This window comes from Cuculus canorus, chromosome 4, assembly GCF_017976375.1.
Source record: "Cuculus canorus isolate bCucCan1 chromosome 4, bCucCan1.pri, whole genome shotgun sequence".
NCBI lineage: Eukaryota > Metazoa > Chordata > Aves > Cuculiformes > Cuculidae > Cuculus > Cuculus canorus.
The window spans coordinates 35,132,003-35,152,309 of NC_071404.1; the positions used below are offsets into that span (position 1 = coordinate 35,132,003).

A 20,307-nucleotide genomic window follows, 5' to 3' on the forward strand; every position below is an offset into this window, starting at 1 on the left:
GCTTTGGTTGAACTAGTCATATATAAATCTTTTTATTAAATTTGTATTTAAAATAAATAATTTCCTCCCATTTCTAGAAGTAATCTATTTTGCTTGGCTTATCAGTAAAACTTGGACACACAACTAACAAAGTAGAAACTGCGCAGCAAAAGTGCTAAACTTGGAGCAGCATCATGACAAGTTTTCAGTCCAGTACTCCTTAGCGCCCATGTAATCTTCCATCATCTCCTTGTGTTTGTTGAAGATCATCCACTTGTGAGCACCCTTGTTTCTTACTCGGCTCTTTGTCTTGCAGCTCTGGAAGAGCATTTTTTACCTACATCATGGTATCTTTCACAGAAAGCATGCGACTCACACATTGCATTAAAGCAGGTTTCATTGCTAGTGACCTGTTTGCCAGCCAAGTGTGTGGTTAGCTGCCACCTTTATTACAAGTGTCCTACTTCTTTAAAGCTTCCAAAAGAACTTCATCAGGAATTTCTTCCATGGTATGATTCAGACTGTCATTTGCCGCTTCAACTAGTTCCACATCTTCAGTAGCTTCTAGGAGAGAGGCATCATCGCTTGCATTGTCCCATTCACTGTCTGACAACAGCAAGCCTTCGGACAAGCTTTTTTCCAGAGATACTGAGCTTTTTGACAAGTCTGATACATTGGAATGTGAGTTTACTTTTTCTTCTGTGGTCCCTCTTTCATCCACTAGCGCACACTCTTCTTCCTTTTAGAAACAAGAATACTATTTATTCCTTTTTAACTTTAACTGGTCTGATCTGGAAGTCCTAAAGTCATGCTGTCACGTGACAGATGCTATAGAAAGCTGGCCAACGGGACAGGTTTTCCAGCATATTAGTTTATAGCCAAATTAACCTGTGGAAGCCTATTTTAATAAGAACAGAATTTTTCTAGCAAACTACAAGTAGTGTGTTGTATTCACCTTCTTAAAATAATAAAAGGTCAGCTATAATTTTAGTGTCTGTTTAAAGGAAGTGACAGGATCTGAAAATGCATTTAAATTACACTGTCAAATAACACTGACAGCTATTGATGATTTGCTTAAGCAGAGCTTAACGTGCCGTTCTGCGGTATGAAATTTAAAAGTGTAAAGTGTAAATTTAAAAGTTGCAAATAGGCCAACTCCTATTGCCTGCTCAGTGCAAAAACTAGTACATTCAGGGCTTAAAATCTAGGTGCAGTATCAACTCAGTTTAAATATTCTACCTGTGTGGGTAAACAGCTGCTTTAAAACACTAACATGGAGTTAAGTGAACCTCAATTTCAAGGGTCACTGACTTAAATTTGACTGACTGACTTGAGGATTCCAGCAGCACTTCTATTTTAGTCGGCCTAAGAGCAGAGCTTAACTTGGGCAGTTTTGCCATTCTGCACCTGCAGTGGTCTTGTGGTTTTATGCGTTGGGAGCTGCTCTTCAGACCAAAACAGAAGACAATCATTAGTCTCAGGTGAAGTTAGGCTATTCCAGTAACTTAGCTTTATCTGTTCTTGTGTTAGATCTGCTGCTCGAGAACTTAAAAATTAATATATGAAGCTACCATACCCCCAAAGCTGCTCTGGAGAGTTATTCCATACAAGCATAAATACTGCACAGAGCTCAACAGATCACGTTAGTGGGGATTTTCAACAACTCCCAGAGGCAGTCTTACCTACAAAAACTTTAGCTCATCGATAGGATAGAAACATACCTCTTTGAAAAGAGACGGGAGACATATCCTAGGTGGTAATGGAAAACCTAAATAAAATATCCTGCATTAATTAAAGTTAACATTCCAAGAGGTATTAAGCATAATTGCTTTGAAATCACAGAATACATACTTTGTGATTTAAAGTTTTGTGCTCTGCAGACTGGATCATGACACTTCTGATACCAGACTTCCTTCTTTAGATCTACCAGAATCCTAAGAACAAAATAGTTTTTAGCAACAGTACATAAATGAAGTAAATAAAAACACTAGGAAACTCTGACACTAAATTAATAGGTTTTGTTCATCCCCGTCTATGGATATCACTTTCATGCTCTGACATACTTGTTTTGTACAGGCTCATTTCTTCAAGCTTCTCAAGTTAAAAATATATTTAAGACTGACATTTGGAAGTGAAACATTGACTAAATCATTACATTAAGCTTGGAAGAAAAAGTCATTAAAATAAGATTAGTTTATGGGACCTAACTGTAAGGTAGGATGTTGTTGCTGCTGTTGCTCCTACAGATAATTTCATTATAAAGGCCAGATAAAATCACGATTTCCTGGGAACTGATTTGATAACCCAGCTTTTTCAGCTGTGCTTTAGGAACACCAAGTGTATCTAGCCTAATGTCTGAGGAGGCAGGCTCTACCCGTATTTCTCAAAACCACATTCCTTATCTTTCAGTTATTTTAAATGTTATGTAGAATTATTTTTAAGTGATAATATTCTTAACTAATGATACACCACAATTCTAATGTCATCTAAAAACCTGACTTTTCTACACTTATTTTGCTGAAATAATGAGAAGTTATAGTCCTTGTAGAGTCACTGGCAAAACTTCTTGATTAAAGTGGTACTGAGATTTACTTTGTTGTTTTAGTAACATAAGAAGGTAACTTAAGATGTACTATAAATTAATTTTAAAGTGGTCTGTTTTCTTTATCTTATTTCTGATTGTTCAGCTTCCTGGCTAAGCATCACCAAAGGACAGTGCCACTTAATAGGTTTCACATACTCCGATTAGTATGTTATCATCTTTAGGTACGTATTTTAAATAGCATGAAGATTATTTCATAGAAATATTAAAAATACAAGTTCTGTAATCACAAAGTTAACTATGTGGTTTTTTCACTAAAGAAAGGGTTGTATCCCCACAGACAGTAGAAATTATAGCACATGCTGATTCCATCCGTAAGAGTTTTCAGACTATTCATGGAATAAGAGTTGAGCAGGAAAATAAATAAAGCTGGTTTAAAGTGAATAGTTAAAGAACATACATTATGTTGTTACTTCTGTGAGCTCTTCCAATATTTTCACACCAACGGTAACCAGAAATATCATATACAAGTAGTTCTTCCTCAGAGAAATAATTCCATCGCCTTATCCCTGCGGGAAAAAAATAATTGTTTAAAAAGACTGCTGCAGAACACTCATTTGTAAATAGTAAAGCAATCTTTACCTCCTTGCACCCCGTCTTTATTAACCAAAGAACGAACAAAATAATCGATTTCTGGATATGGTGACTCCTGATAACCTTCCATGGAATCTGTTAAAATGAAGGCCACGTACACATACCATTACTGGTTTTGTCATGGTAATATGCAACACTGTTAAACATTATACAGACTACATGAATCACAACAGATCCTTAAATAAAACCAGGGATAAATCCACTATTAAATTTCCTGCAGATCTTTAAGCCGCTACCCACCCCCCTCAGCAAGGTACAGAGGGAACTGGGACAAAGTGTGGCAGCTCTGGGAGCGGGAGGGGAGGGCAAGTGGCATTCAAGCACTGCAGAGCATCCTTCCGTACAGCTGTACTCTGCTTCCTGCAGAAAGCAGGTAGAAGAAAAGCCCTTGTCAAGGTTAAGTCACAGTACATCTAATTTAAATAGAAAAGGCTTGGGTACCTCTGCTGCTTCTGGTAGTTTTCCTGTTTAAAAAAGCAGGCATTCTCTCCTCCTCTGAAAAGCCAGCTGACAGAACTTTTGTGTCATCCCTCATGCTGAAGTAAAGTGAGAATACAAAGGAAAATGTGATACTTGCAGCGTAACACAGTATGCTATAACATACTGTAAGCTAACATAGCATGGCAAACAGTATGGTCCTGGGCAGCGGGCTCTGGGTGGCCCTGCTAGAGCAGGGGGGCTTGGACCTCCAGCAGTCCCAGCCAACCTCAGCCATCCTGTGACTGTGTGCTCCCTTTCACTGTCCCTGTGGCATTTTTTCTTCATATTTTGATGGCTTCCTCTGACATACACCTGCAGAGGGCAGGGTTTCCTCCTCCAGAACAGCAAATTTGGTTCCTGGCAAAAATCCCAGCCATTTAAAGACTGCTGGTCCACACTCCTACAGCAATATTTGCTCTAGGTACAATATTTATGCATATATACCCTTTGAAAGGTTTCGGGGTTTTTCCCTCTCTACCATGAATGGCTTTTCCTTGCCCTACTACTAGCTGAAAGCCAGATGATCACAGAAGACTAAATTCAGAGAAGTTCTCATCCATATTTATGACAGACTCAGCTGATACCTATGATCTGAATACATGACACAATTTGTGCTACAGGGCTACTGGCGTCCACCAAGGATAATGAGCATGTCAGGATAGAAAAACTGAAGTCACAACAAATATGTGCTTTAAATAAAACTATTACAAATAATGTTGTACAGATGGCTGTACCATTTTAACCTTTCTACTGCCAGAACGATTAGGATCATCTTAAGATATAGTCGGTACAGGGCAAGATATATCAGAGGTTTAGATTAGATGCAGGAAACTTGATTATTTTATGTACCAGTATCGAGCCTAAGGACATGCCCATACCAAACCGGAAATCTGGCATGCAATACAAAAGACCTTTTTATATCTTTATCGTAATTCAGAAAATATTCAGGCTCTGTATTTAATTGACTGGAAATCTGTAATTTTTCCTTTTAGAACTATACAGAATCCAACCAAACTTTGTAATGGTTACATTTCAGCATAGAGAAATGAGGCACCACTCAGAAGCTGGACCATGTGTTCTGTCTTCTTTTAACATTTGAAGGTAGGTTAAAAAAGGGGTTCCAAGACATTTTTTCTTCAAAACCAAGAAATTCTACTGGAAACTCCTAAATTACACTGCAACAATGTTCATGGAATAACTGCCCCTTGATAGTAATTTGTAACTGCTGCAGGAGAAAAATCTCTAAAATCACTAAAACAAGTATTTAAAAATATTTTAAATTCCACTGGAATTCAACAATTACCTAATGTTGCAGATCAAAGAGGAAAGAAAATATGCTTCTTCCAATGAAACTTTCTCTTTGCAGTTAGGGACAAACTGATTATCCTCTGCTATCTTCAGAATCACATTTTTTCCCGCTTTTGATGATTTATACATCCGGAAATTTCTATTCCTTGTATAAACTCCTACAAGAAAATAAGTATTTCTTAACATAACAATGCTGGCTAGGATTTCAGATACTTAGTAATTGTAAACTGAACCATTTAACTTGGGCCCAGCTAAGTGTCTAAGGAATGGACAAAAACTCTTCCCGACTTTGGCTCACCTCCCATAGAAGAAACACAACAGAGCAAGATCATGCATATCTTTATGTTACTGAACAATTAAGACAAACACTCACACCTCAACAGAGGCATTTTAATCACTCTGGCAACACCACTGCTAAAAGTTTCCCTTCAGTGTAAGAAATCAATGCTTTCACACTTCGGGAAACACAACTAAGCATAAAAAGCTACACAATTATTTTAACCAAGAGAGACTTAATAGTCCTGAAACTCTGTTTTCTGTGGAACAGACAGAGAAGCATGTATCAGGAAAACTTAACTCCAATCTCAAAAACAAGCAACAAAAAAATAAACAGGTATCTTAAACATTCCCTAATCTGCCTGAGAACTTATTGAGGAGGTGGGTGCTTTATTTGTGGGCTGTATTTCATTTTCATGAAGGTAAAAGAACTTAAAGAACTCAAACAAGAAGAACATCACATCACTTTCTAGCACTGCAGCCTCATGATGTAATTCAGTATTCCAGCTATTTTAGTTTGATTTTAGCTTTCCAGCTTTGAGGTAATGTGTGCAACATAAATATTGAGGATTGTTAATTTCTGGGGACTAACATCAAATTCTTAAAAGTTGACACAGTAAACACTTAGTTTTTCTTTAATGTCCATTCCCAAATATGCTTGAGGGAATTTTGAACAGCAGGTATGAAGTAATCCTTCTGAATCCTTCCCTAGCCTACCATAGGGCCAGCTCTGGGATCATGTTTAAGCAAGACAGACTGAAGAGGCCAGCAACAAAAGTGATCCTGAATTCCATGAGAAGGGGTTCTTCAAAGTCTGAGAAAAAAACATGATGAATAATCCTCAAGTACACAAAACAGGGCTGTAGAGAAGCATGCTGAGCTATTCGCATTTCACCGAGACAGGGCAATAAGCAGAGTAACCAGATATGGGGATGGGAAGGGTGGCACCTTCAAACTTTTATTTGATTATGGGTGTTACAATCCTGGAGATTTTCAACATTTTAATACCATGAATAGGCTAATCACAACTGAGGCATGAAGTGCCCAACCCAAAATTTCTATTATTCTCTCATTAAAACCTAACAACTGCCTTACCAAGTGGGAAGAAAGCTCAATTCAGACATACAGAACAATAGAGAAGGCCACACCTGTAAGACTTGTTCCATAATTAAGCAACTTCTAACTGAACTGAGATGACAGAAATGCAATCTATATAAAAATAAAGGCATATACTAATAAATAAATAAATACTATCCTCTATAAATATATCTATAAATAATAAATACTATTCTCTTTTTAATCCAGATAGAAAAACTTAAGTCCTTAGGAACAAAATTAATTAGACAGCCTTTTGTGGCAACAGTTTCTTCAAAGTTTAGGACAAAATAATTAGACGTAATAATATAAGTTCCATTGACCAAGAATTTAAGGCTCCTTTAAAGTACAGCATTTATGATCACAGTTTCAGCATGTATTGTATTTGGTTTAAATTCTGACACTGTTGTTCTTATTGTCTGTAATCAAGTTAAGGAACATCTCATTTCTTAAACTCTGTTACATCACAAATCGGTTTAAATGCACTTCTTATATTTACCTAGATCCACAAAAAGTTGCTTGGCTCCTTCTTTATCCTTTACTATTAGAAAGGAAAATTCTGAATTTTCTCCCTGTTGTGTTGTTTCCACATCCTTTGTTTGGCAAGCAAAGGCTGACCAGCCTTTGGAAGCATCTTCAGTTTCTATGAGGTTTGTAAGAGAACCATCTAATCCAACTGCTTCTGCAGAACACGGGAAAACATGTCCTTCTCCTCCTTCTGAAATCACAACAGCTGCTTTACTCTCCATTAACTGCATGGCAGGCTGCAAAACAGCTCTCACAAAGTTACCTTAAAAACAAAAAAAACCCCAAAAGCAGATAATGTCATTTATGAGTCAAGAAAGAACTTAGTTGTTCCCGTGCAAACATTTTTCAAAACTTGAAATTGAAGTGGTTGGAGTCTGGGGTTTCCCCCACTCTGCATTTTTTAAATAAATCTTTTGGACTAAAAAAAAAAACATGCCTGGCAAGAATTTTTACGAAACTTATTTTTTAAAACATGAGAAAATAAACAATGGTGTATGTATTAACTGCATCATACAGCTCCGATCTTCCCCTTAGCAATTTTACTACTGAGAACAGAGAGAAGTGAGAAGTTAGTGGGCTTGGCAACCACCTCTTTAGAAATAAAGACAACATAATGAAACCAAAACTCATAGACTGCCGCTACAATTTCTCAAACTACATTCAAAGTCCTGGATAAAAGCATAAAATTGAAATAAATGTCTTCTGTATCTTTCAAAAGAAATTACTTTATGAAGTTGTCTGCATTTTTAGTTGCTTACTACAGCACAGTATTTTGGACAAAGTACAAAGTTAATATGCTTTAAGGCAGATTTGTCAAGCAGGTTACTAAAACACAATAATGAATACAGAGCGTAATGTTATTGGCAACATGCATGAATTTAACATCGACATTTACATATCTCAATTATAAAAAAATAAATTTTTACTGCAACTTCAACACCCTGTTGAAAAGACAACGACAGAACATTGGTACACAATCTGTAAATATATTTTAAGTCTGACAGCAAACATGTCAAAGTCGCAACACGGTGGAGATGCAGAATGCTGAACTAATGGACTAGAACAAACAGTTGAAGCTTCCACTGAAAGAAATGACTGATGTAATTTAGTTATCAAGATCACAGGCTAAAATTACTGTCATACCAAATAATTTGTCAACCATGCATTACATAAGAGTTTTATAATGGCAGTGGAGTTAAAGACCATACTTTTAAACTAAAATTGCAGTAATTCCACTTAACTCTTTGGGGTTTTTAGCTGTTACCACAGTGTCACATACAAAACAGCTGCTCTTTGTCATGCTTGAGGCTGGCACCCAATTTTATAAGCATTCGCTTGGGACCTTGACAATCTGCCTAGCTTGCCACGTGAGCTATTCCTCAAAAAGTTTAAGGACACAGATTCTAATACCCCTAAGAATGAGAAATACGGGGTTTCAATGTTAAAAAAACCAACTTGATTCTGAGAAATCCCGTGGCCTCTTTGTATTGTAGTAAGGATCTAAATTTTGGCCTGAGGTGATGCTCAGGCCGTGGACCACGTGCATATATTAAAAATATTTGCCAGAAAAAAGAATCCGTACATGGACACAGGCCAACAAGATCCTGCCTCTCCTTAGAGTTTGTCCTACTCCTCCAGCTGCTCGTGCTGACAAGACCTATCATAGATGATTCCTCAGAGCAATATAAAAAGTGTGTCAACCCTACACAACTTTGACCCGATATGTGTGTTCTCCCCATGAAATAACTAGAAAATTCTGAAGGAAAAAAAGATTTCCTCTAATACTGTACTGGTCTAGAAAGAAGCCCAGCACTGTGTCACTAATGACAGCATCACTGTGCTCTCCTTAAGTACTAAAAGCAAAGAGCTCATCTTCCCTGCGCTATCTGCCATCCCCTGCTAGGATATACACAGTGCACAAGAAGAAGCCACTTAAATAACACAGGTGGTATAAAAAAAGACAAAATTCAGTATAAGTGTTACTCAAGACCAGAATGAGAGATGGTACAGAGCTAGAAAAAGAGGTAAGAGTGAGAAAGGAAGATTGGACATAAAGACAGTCAGACAGACTATGACCAAGCAGACAGGAGAATACAATCGTAGAATAATTCGGGTTGGAAGTGACCTTAAAGATCAGCCAGTTCCAAACCCCTGACATGGGCAGGGACAATAAAAGTGGGAAACTCAGTGTGACCTAAATTAATAATTCTTCCTATTCTACTGCCAGTGGAAACTCCGTAACAAAGCATGTAATATCTTTCTCTCTGATACATTTAATTCTGTTGCTGTTGTCACAGTTCCTCCTGAATACAAACAGCAAAGCTAAATGTCACAAATCTAAATTTCTTCCCTTCTACTAACCCATGAGGTTATTAAAATGCTCGAACAGCATTTCTGCTTCCTCCCCCTTACCACATTTGTTCATTTGGAACAAAGGTTACAAAATCAAACACTCAAATATTAAGAAATGACAAAAACAAGGCTGCAGGTGCGATAACCCAAACTTCTGCATTTGTAGGTTGATACAAATTATAATTCCACCACTGGGCAAGCTGTTTTCCATCAGTTCCTGCTTCACCCAGACTAAATTGAGCTGACATTCTACTGCACCCTCATTGTTCAATGTATGCCTATAAACTTGCTTTATTGCACATCACAGAGAACATATCTACAAGAAGAAGAAATTTTGAATTTCCAGATTCACTTTTCTTATTGCTCACCACTGGCACCTTTAGCACTTCATAAACAGCATTTTAAAAGTACGTTCAAATGCTTCTGTGAAGTGAGGAGGTATTATACTGATTTTAAAAATGGAGTCGCTTGAATTGGCAATTCTTTGTGTTGGAGTTGCTACATCCCATGAAATTTCAACTTATATCAATAAAGAAAATTGATTTTGCCTTTCTCTTAATCATGTTTATGCACAGGTAGCTTGAAACCATCTTCATCCTGCCTTTCTGACCCTGTGCTGAGCACAAACCAACTGTATTAGAGCCAATAATCTTATCTTCAATTGTTAAGATTGACATTAACCAGAAAATTAAGGAGTCATAGTCATACTGTAAAACACTTTTCCAGCCAAAAGCATGTCTTGCCAGTAGTTTTTTTAAATGAAACATAGAAGCACAAAAAAACCCTGACATTTTTGCAAAGACAAATGCTAACTCTAGAAAAAGTAAGAGATGAGCAGAGAAATAATGAGGCTTAATGAAATAGAAACAGGTAATCATTTCTGCTGGGAATACATATTTGTTTCCACATATAATTGTATTTAAATAAATATTCAAATGTAAGATGGCACTGGAAAAAGTCAAAACTTCACTTTTATTTCTAGGTGTAAGAGGAAAAACTGCACTTACCAACATGAATATTATCCTTAAATACAGTATTTTGGGGCAGAAATATTAAGTGTCGACTAAATTTTTCATCAGTACTGGAATCTAAATTCAAGACATCTTTGGATGAACAGTTTACATCATACAGCTCTTTCAATTTTTGGCTGACAAGCTGAAATTATAAGCATCAATTAAGCTATTTTCTTTAGCATTTTTAATAGTGGTTATCTATAAAATATAACACAAATGCAGATTGTACATATTTTTTAAATTTTGTATCTCATTTTGAGCATACAAATAATTTAACTAACCCATAACATAGCAAATTTTAACCAAATTTGACATAGACAGTATTTCCTGAAATAAACAAGTCACCACATATACTAACAGCAAGATTTTCAGGTCAAAGTCTAATTGAGTGGCGCCTACAGGAAAGCTATGGAGGGGCTGTTTATCAGGGAGTGCAGTGATAGGATGAGGGGTAACAGTTTTAAGATGAAAGAGGGGAGATTTAGATTAGATATTAGGAAGAAATTTTATACTGCGAGGGTGGTGAGGCACTGGAACAAGTTGCCCAGAGAAGTCATGGATACCCCATCCCCGGAGGTGTTCAAGGCCAGGTTGGATGGGGCCTTGGGCACCCTGATCCAGTGGGAAGTGTCCCTGCCCATCACAGGGGGTTGGAACAGGATGCTCTTTAAAGTCCCTTCCAACAGAAACCATTCTATCATCTGGGTTTTTCCACCACAAAGCAGTTTACTCCCACACTAACAACACTTGTAAAGCAGGCTTACCTCCTATAGTGATAGAAAGGGTTGGTATGCTAGTTCACTGATATGATTTACCTAATTAATTGGTACAACTCAATGAACTATAAGCAGAAAACAGAAGACATCTGGTTCTAAAAATAGCTCTAACCCCCTAAAAAGCTTAAATAAGCTAAGCTTGCAATTAGTGATGTTTAGGACTAGGACTCACAACCTAAGGGTCTGGAAGCTTAGGATTTTAGCATCTCAGATTCCCCAACCAGCAAATCCAAAGTTCTCTTCTTAACCTGGGGAATCTCTAGATTTCAGAACTGATCTGTAACGAAGTAAATGCCACGGGGTTCTGTATCAATAAAGGGTTCTTCAAAAAGGAATTACCTCAATCATGTTTTTCTTTCGTTGCTTTCCTTGGTAGGGACATGGAAACATGAGAAGTCTCACAAATAAATGGTCACTCAAAAAGAGATTTTATTGCAACAGAAGATGCTCTGCTAAAACCTGCTTTATTTTTACCTCCATCATATTGAATTTGAAGTAGAGCTCATTTTCTAATCAAATTTACAGTAAAATGGAAATTCTCACTATTTAATAAAATTGATAATTAGCAAAGATACTTAAATTTAGGCACTAAATCGATAAATGCAGTCACCTGATGTCCTCTATATCATCATTTCATTCAATTATAATGAACTGCCACCTGAATACACCTAAAATCAGGAAGGATTTATCTAAGCAGAACTGAGTAACAGCTGTTTTTTAGAGTTAGTCGCCACATTCATTGATGCTGCTCTGAAAAATACCTAAACACTCCTTTAGTTTTACAGCTTTGAACTGGCAGACCACATAAAACAATCTGCAAAAGCAAACATATCACAAACAGCATTCCAACAACCACCATTCTCCATTTTCCCCTTTCATTTAAAGGCAAGAACCTTGGCTTTAATTAAAACAGTACTTTTTACTTCATTAAGTATAACCACTAGTTCTACAATTCTTTTTCATTTTACTACAGAATAATCAAGAATTAAAGCAACAACAAATCAGTATCAATGTAGAACATGACTTTGCTCCAGCTTACCTCAATTAACTTTGCAACCATACTCTTGCCATCTGCACCAGGATTTGCTGGTTTGTAGAATTCCAAATCAAAATAAAGTTTGCAAGCATCTTTTTCAGGAATTACTTCATAACAATGTGTAAGACTTGTTTTATAACTTTTGCTAAGGAAAACAAAAGCAAATCACAACCTCTCACAACAAATAGACATATCAGTTGCAAATAAGAATCCCACAAGTCCTAAATATTCTTTTATTTTTCTATCAACTATCTATCCATATTAAAAAAACAATAACAGCTCTACAAGGCTTTGAAAAATTTGTTACTAACTACATCATCAAGTATCAACAAAGATATCTATCTGCCCTAGAGTTTAAGCTTGTAAAGTATTCTCATTCCCCCAAAGTCTTACGATACATATTGCCAACTGAAATGCTGCTGAGAATTTAAGGAATGATGGAAACAAATACAAACCCACAAGTTAGTAACTGGGCATTTATATTAATGCCTGTTTAAAATGGTGTATGACTAATCATAGAAATACACTGGTGTCATGTTGGTATGATTCCTTGAGGAAAGCTGACAGCAAAAGCAAATCTCCTGCTGTAAGATTTAAGTTCAGTAGACTATGTCCTTATTTCCCAGGAAATAACGGCAGTTGTGAGGGAAAGTTGAAACCCACTATAGACTAGATTGTTTTGTCCATATGAAGATATTTCCCCATGGCCAAGATCAAATGTTGGGCCACCCACTACAGCTCTGTGGTAGCCAGAGCAGCAGACGGCTGCTGGGGAGGGCTACCCATTAAGAGTTACCAGATAAGAGTAGATTCAGCATGCTACTATCTTATAGTAATGCACAGGATACCTTTTCAAATACTCACGTGTAATAAAACCAAAGCTGTTTGTACGTTGTCACAAGGTAAAACCTCTGTCCACTTTGTGTGTTATTTTCCAAGGCAAATACATGAACATCCTTTTAAATAAAAACATTGAAGTTTGTTTTTTTATTCAAAGAACCAGTTAAAGTATTCAGAAGTTCCTATTTAACATTAATTTATTTGGTCAAAGGCTAGTAAATATTAGAAAACTACAAGTAGTAGAAAACCTATCCTTTTTCAACCCACATAGCATCTGTTAAGATGTCATTAAGAATGTCATTCTGATTTCAGTTACATGAGTGAAATTTTGAAGCTGTTCTTTGCTGTGCATTAATGTAAACTCTCTTTTTTCTGCAATGCCATCTATTTTCTGATCAGTGGCAAGTGGATCTAATGGAAGGAGGAGTAACGTCCTGAAAGGAACAGTCTTGTGGATATCATAGCAGCATATGGCTTTATAGCACATATTCTTTACACTCTACATTATTTAAATCCAAAACTGGAAATCTAAAAAGAAAACAGACCCCAAAAACCCCACTGCTAAGCCAATGAAAATGCATTTTGGAAAACAGACTGTCAAGATTACTTAAACACCTAAAACAGTGGGAAGAAACTCTGGTACTTCCTTTAAAAGCAGCAATCAATTTGAGAAGTATTAAGTGAGGAGAACTGAAAACAGAGGATACATTTTGCATAACATTTTTTTGGCTCATCACTTCTTATCATCTGAATTTGCTACTCTAATGGCATTAGAGAGTTGTATTGTTTTTATTTTGTTTCTGCCCCGTTTATCTCTTTTTCTTCCTCATTTTTTTTCCTCCTCAACTCTCACTATCTTTCCATTCTCCTGTCAACCTTGACACCTTCTTTAGCTTCAGAAGGTACATATCTATCACTACAATGTTAATAAAAATTACTTTTATTGTTAGAGTTTAACACCACATATCAATTCATATATTAGAAGTAGTACTTCTTAAAAGCTATCTCCAGTGTAGCACAAGCTTCTACAGAAAAACAAAAAAAAAAGCCTTGCTGTTTCAGGATTGGGAGAGAAAATATCTTGCAATCTGATGAAGCCTTTACAGTCAACCAAGCTTTTAACTGAAGTTCAATCTTGGAGGTACCTAAAGAGCTGTGACATTCACGTAACAAGTTATTTACCTCTTTGCAGGTTTTTACATAACTGAAAGCGTCAGCCTGACGAAAAAATATTTTCCAAACAGAGGATGGCAGAAAGGGTTCGGACAGTTTTGGTCTATAAACTGGAGGAAGAGGGTTTCTTTCATAGTAAGAAGCTAGTTCTTCCACTCTCTTCAGCCTTTCTTCCCATTGTCTCTTCATTTGTCCTAAAGCATTTACAAATAGTCAAATCAGTATCAATTTCTGTTTGTGACTCACTTTTAATATATCCTGTATCCATGGCTGCTTTTGATTCTGTTTTTTTTAATCATACCTTATGTAAAAATACTATTATTTCTGCTTTATGGTTGGAGAGACAAATGAAATAATTAATTTGTATGGGTAATACAGCACTTCAGTTGCAGAGAAAAATTAAGATTTCAGTGACTCTAGCTCTTAGCTTTGTATCTCAAAGTAAAAGAACTGAAATCCAAAACAATGGCTCCACTCTCCACTGACGACCTTTGCTATCAATCTCTAATGCATCAACTTTAAAATTTCATGTGCAAACTTACAGATAGCAATCTTATCTCTTTTCAATAAACAGCACGCCATGCAGTAAAGCTTGCTATCTTGCAACCTGCCAACATCTAGTCACATGAAGTAATTCAAATGCTACAAAGTAATCTAAAGTGTAAACACGCATTACTCTATGTGTCATTATTTGCAATTTAATTAACTTTTTTTGCTAGGAAAATTCATTGCCCCTCTGAGCGCCTGCAAATCAGTGAAGAGCACTGCTAAGAAACTGAAATAGAAGAAGAGAGGCAAGAGTTAAAAAAAAAGATTAAGGGGCATCTCTCTGTTCAGTCCCGTATAAATACTCACCAGCCCTTGGTTCTCAAAACAACCTCCCAGTTGCAATGAAACCTAAAAATGAAACTGACCATAAGCAGAAGTATTCAAACCTTTCACAGCTGGATCCACAAGAAATTAAAAAATTAAAATATTTTTGTGGATGCCAAAGACCAAATTTTAGATCCTCTGAATCCTCCTCCAAGTCTTCCACAGCAAAGGTTCCTGGACACCACATTTCTGCCTATGGTACATCTAAGCCTGCCTGTGTTTTGATAGCTTATTGCCTATGTCAAGGCTAAATTTTTGAATGTTCTTTTCTTTTACAAGGCATATTATCTTCTATAGACCTCGTCAGCCTCCTGATCTAAGAATTTCCTCTACACCATTCTTTTCCTTGCAATTAATTTCTTCTTTGGGAACAAAAAATGAAGTTACAGACAGCACCCAGTGTTTCTCAGAAGTGCCAGCAGAACCTTCAGTTTCATGTTGATGCTCTTGGCTCTATTGTATATTACTTGGGTGCAAAAGACATTCCTTACACGAGCACTTTCCCACAAGGTGCCATTTAAAAGAAGGGATGCAAAGGACAATTCTCATCATTCTCTCCTCATTTTAAACTTCCTGGTTAGATCAGGACATACTACTGCAGAAACACAGCTGGGAGGATACCTGAACCCAGAAGAAGGCTGATGACCCTTACTTTAAACTGATATCCATCACAGTTCTTGCAGTGCAAACACTCTTGGGTTCTCAGCAGCCCAGCATGCGGAGTCTTTTCAAGGTAACTTCAGTTCCTGTATCAGCTACATCTAACAAAATATATCTATTTAAGTCACAAACAATTTACACCTACAGAGTAGCCTTCTGAGTTTGCTGGAAAATTCCCACTTCTTTGTCCTCTTTGCTGTCCCACCAGAAGTAAGGGAAGAAATTGTTTTTATCTTACTTGCTCTGAAGAAATTTGTCACCAACATGTTTGGATGTCCCTAATTTTGAATCAGCAGGATGATCGCATGAAGACCTTGGGAAAAATTACTCCTGGGAGATGACTTAAAGAATGTGATATTTTATTCCCCACCTTTGATGGAAGACTATTTCTTTTTAGTGATGAGAACAACGGATATCTTCTATTTTTATACCTTAGATGGTTGGTGATTTTTTTTAAACAAATGGATTCACCATTTCCGAAATGGCTATTTTCTCCCTTGAGCCACAAAAGACAAACACAATTACATTATTTCAGCATATCTGCCCCTACTTTTTGTTTAAATAAAAAAAAAAAAAGGATACTCAAAAATCTGTAAGGCTTATGAACAAAACACACTATCCACACCTGCTGATAAAAGTAGCTTAGACATGCAAATCAACCACTGCTCAAAACAACCTGATTACATTGGTTTCCTGGCTGGTGTGTATCATGCAACATAGCTCTATAGCAGAACTCATGCTCCTCAACACCAATAAATCCATGAGATTTCCTCTCAGCTACTGATTCAGCCTTAGGAGAACTCATTAACTGACCTTCTCCCTAGTATTACCTTTTTTAACATTACCAAAAATTAGTTTAGTTACCCTTACATCAAGCTGAACTGTGTTGGAATGACAAATACCACTCATCTTTCCTCAGCAACAAGGAGCATCATATTTACACCTTGCACTCCCACCAGAAGTAGCTTCTACAATTAAGATTTGAGGAATTTTATGAAAAATGTAGGATATTATCCCTGGAGGTGTTCCAGGCCAGGTTGGATGGGGCCTTGAGCAGCCCAATCTGATGCAAGGTGTCCCTGCCCACGGCAGGGGGATTGGAACTAGGTGATCTTGCAAGTCCTTCCAACCCAAAGTATTCTATGATTCTGCAAGAATTAATTGATATGTTTTGCTGCAGCCGGTTTGTATGTTTAATTATATTGTCATATAAATCCATCCTGTATGAAGAGATAATATGCAGACAATCTCAAGACATGAATTAATAACCTGAAAGAATAAACACTCTCTTAGAGTTGCAAGAATTTATTGATATGCTTAATTGTCTTGTAATACATAGCTCATTTAGGTGAAGAGATAACCTGTCTTAGGGCTGTGAGACTTTATTGATGTGCTTAATTGACTTGCGAGATGGATTTGTCTTGGGTCAGGAGAGAACCAGGAGGGAGTCTCCAGACGTGGTTAGATAACCTAAAAAAACCCAAACATTCTTTAAGGGCTTACACGGCTCTTTGTCTAAACTAGTATACATACCCACTGCTTTTGTAAGATAGGATGCTTTGTTTAGAAGGTGTGAGAAACACTCATTTCATTGGTAAAATATTGGAAAGGACAAAGTCTTCAAAGCAAAGGCAATAATATTTTTATTTTACAAGTCAGTATTGAATCGGATGCCCTTCTAAAAAAGGCATCACATATTACAAAAGCAGTGGGTATATATACTAGCTTTAGACAAAGAACCGTATAAATCCTCAAAGAACGTTCATTCTCTTTTAGATTATCCAACCATGTCTGAAAACTCCCTTCAGGTTACCTCCTGACCTAAAACAGCTACATCTTACAAGACAACTAAGGATATTAATAAATTCTCACAGCCCTAAGACAGGTTATCCCTAAAATAGCTACGTCTTTCAAGACAAATTTATGTGATGACATAATCAAACATACAAACCAGCTGCAGCAAAACTTATCAATTAATTCTCACAAAGGGCATCCAATTCAGTGCTGAACTGCAAAATATTATCGCCTTTGCTTCTAAGACTTTGTCCTTTTTAGTATTTTATCAGTGAATAAGTGTTTCTCACAATTCTCTGATGTTAGACCTGGAGATAAGTCAGAAGGAAGGTTGGTGCCTATTGCGAGGAGTTGGAAAACTTAGTTCCTGGTGTCGAACTGACTCCAGCTGCCGAAGGTCAATGTGCAAATAAACACGAAACCGACTGACCTGGGGGGTGAGGACGCGGCTGGCGCCAGCGCTCGCTCCCGGGATGAGCATTTCTCGGTGTCCGGGGGACGAGGGGGGCGCTGGGGCTCCCGTGTGACACGCGTACGTGCGTGTGTTTGTGTCCCGGGGTCCCGGCGCGCCTCGCGCCAGGAAGTGGCGGGAGCAGAAAGCGCGCGGCGGCGCGCGCGGGAGACAGGAACGGGTCGCGCGCCTCCTCTGCCCGCGCGGGGTGTGCTGGGTTGGAGCTGGAGTACGGCTGAGCTTGTCTGAGCACTTGTGGGGGTTTTGAAAGTTACACTGAATTATGGAATCATGGAATAGTTTGAGTTGGAAGGGACCTTAAAGATCATCCCGTTCCAACCCCCCTGCCACAGCCAGGGATGCCTCCCGCTATATCAGGCTGCCCAAGGCCCCATCCAACCTGGCCTTGAACACCTCCAGGGATGGGGCAGCCACAGCCTCCCCCGGGCAACCTGTGCCAGTGCCTCACCACTGTCATCGTGAAGAGATTTTTCTGACATCTAGTCTGAATCTGCCCCTCTCCAATTTAAAGCCATTGCCCCCAGTCGTATCACTACAAGATTTGTAAACAGTCTCTCCCCAGCTTTCTTGTAGCCCCTTTCAGGTAGTGAAAGGTCACTATAAGGTCCTCAGAGCCACCTCTCTCCAGGCTGAACAGCCCCAACTCTCTCAGCCTGTCCTTGTATGGGAGGTGCTCCAGCCCTCTGATCCCCTTTGTAGGCCTCCTCTGGACCTGTTCCAACAGCTCCATGTCCTTCTTATGCTGAGGATTCCAGAACTGGACACAATACTCCAGATGAGGTCTCACAAGAGAAAAATAGGGGGGCAGAATCTCCTCCCTTACCCTGCTGACCACGCTTCTTTTGATGCAGCCCAGGATACAGTTGGCCTTCTGGGCTGTGAGTGCACATTGCTGGCTCATGTTGAGCTTCTCATCAACCATCACACCCAGGTCCTTCTCTGCAGGGGTCTATCACATCACATCACATCACATCACATCACATCACATCACATCACATCACATCACATCACTCCCCATCCTGTATTGAAATCGGGGGTTGCCCTGACCCTGGTGTAGGTCCTTTCACTTGGCCTTGTTGAACCTCATGAGGTTCACACAGGTCCACTTCTCCAGAATGTCCCTCTACAGTGTGTTTTCTTTCAGTGTTTTCCAGCCACTGTTCACTCTTTGAAGATGACAATGCCGTGTGTGTAGCATGATCTGTGCTAAACAGATGTGTCTGCTGCTGCCATCACCTCTGTTTGCAGCATATTCTATCTTGATGCCGTGAAAAGCCAGACTCAATAATTAATGCCAATTTGATTATTAAGTAAGATATTCTTCAATGTGACACCAGGCATGCAGGGGATGGCTTCACCTAATGTGTGTGCAACTTGAATACAATCCACAAAGGCTGTATACAGTCAAAGGTTACATAGTCATAGCTTTTCCTGGAACAGGTGTGTCTATTATAATCAGTTCTTGGAATTTATTTACATAAGTTTCCTCCCCTTGGTGCACATGTTCTGCCCTCTGGGCGTCTTCTTCAGGGGTCTCAGGATGAAGGCTGTAGGTGTTCCCCACAGCTGAACTTTCCAAATCTCCTTCTTGTGTGTGCTCTTAGACTCCTTGGGCACCTCTTCAAGGTTGTATCTGGTCCTAGCTGGTTCTTCTTTCTCTGATCATTGTGCTAGTCCCCATTATCTGGCTTAATTAGATACAGTCACATTCTTTTCACATTCTTTCTAACTGCAGCCTTGTTAAAATTCCTTATTTAAACATTAAGTATCCAGGCCCAGGCTTGCTAAAGGTTATTATTCAAGCTGTTCCTATATTTTAGGACTAAAATCACAAAAACTATGCATAATATTCAAATGTATAATAGGTTAGCAGCTTACGACAAATCATTTGTGGGTGCTGGCCTCTTCTCCCAAGTGACAAGTGATAGGACAAGGGGGAATGGCCTCATGCTGTGCCAGGGGAGGTTCAGACTGGATACCAGGAAAAGATTTTTCATAGAAAGGGCCACGGGGCACTGGCAGAGACGGCCCAGGAAGGCGGTAGAGTCCCCATCACTGGAGGTATTTAAAAGACGGGTACACAAGGTGTTCAGGGACATGGTTTAGTGGCAGATGGAAATGGTTGGACTCCATGATCCAAGAGGTCTTTTTCAACCTGGTGATTCTATTTCTTCCTTCAGTCTCAAAGGTCAGGCAGAGCTCAAGCCAGCTGCAAGTCAGCAAGAGCTTTGATTGTTGCAAAGTATCAAAACAACATTAAAATCAGTCCTGGGAAAGTAATAGAATGCATACGATTTCTGGGAAAGCTTATCCATATGCCCGTAAGTGGGAAACGCATCCTGTCTGGCTGCACAGGAGGGCTGGCGATGGCCCGCTCGCCTTGCCCAGCGCTGAGGGCGGATGCTGGCTCTCCAAAGGGACTCTCGGAGAGCGGACCCGTTCGGTGCCGGCCCCGC

At 38.5% G+C, this 20,307-nt stretch overlaps 1 protein-coding gene across 4 annotated transcripts; it reads right to left on the bottom strand.

Moving 5' to 3' along the window:
• Positions 1-61: 61 nt before the first annotated feature.
• On the bottom strand, positions 62-18,005 carry PRIMPOL (primase and DNA directed polymerase). 4 transcript variants are annotated; one of them, XM_054065418.1, is made up of 14 exons: positions 17,810-18,005; positions 14,908-14,949; positions 14,062-14,246; positions 12,904-12,995; positions 12,043-12,184; positions 10,222-10,369; positions 6,834-7,124; positions 4,959-5,121; positions 3,617-3,711; positions 3,164-3,250; positions 2,982-3,090; positions 1,831-1,913; positions 1,701-1,747; positions 62-718 (listed from the first exon to the last, which is right to left on the bottom strand). In XM_054065418.1, the coding sequence occupies exons 3-14, from the start codon at positions 14,239-14,241 to the stop codon at positions 440-442; spliced, it is 1,716 nt and encodes a 571-aa protein (XP_053921393.1). In that variant the 5' UTR covers positions 14,242-14,246; positions 14,908-14,949; positions 17,810-18,005; the 3' UTR covers positions 62-439. The 4 variants fall into 4 exon arrangements, with proteins under 4 accessions (XP_053921393.1, XP_053921394.1, XP_053921392.1 ...); XM_054065419.1 differs by lacking the exons at positions 14,908-14,949; positions 17,810-18,005 and adding an exon at positions 15,578-16,081; XM_054065417.1 differs by lacking the exon at positions 14,908-14,949 and having other exon boundaries at positions 63-718; positions 17,810-18,004.
• Positions 18,006-20,307: the final 2,302 nt, after the last annotated feature.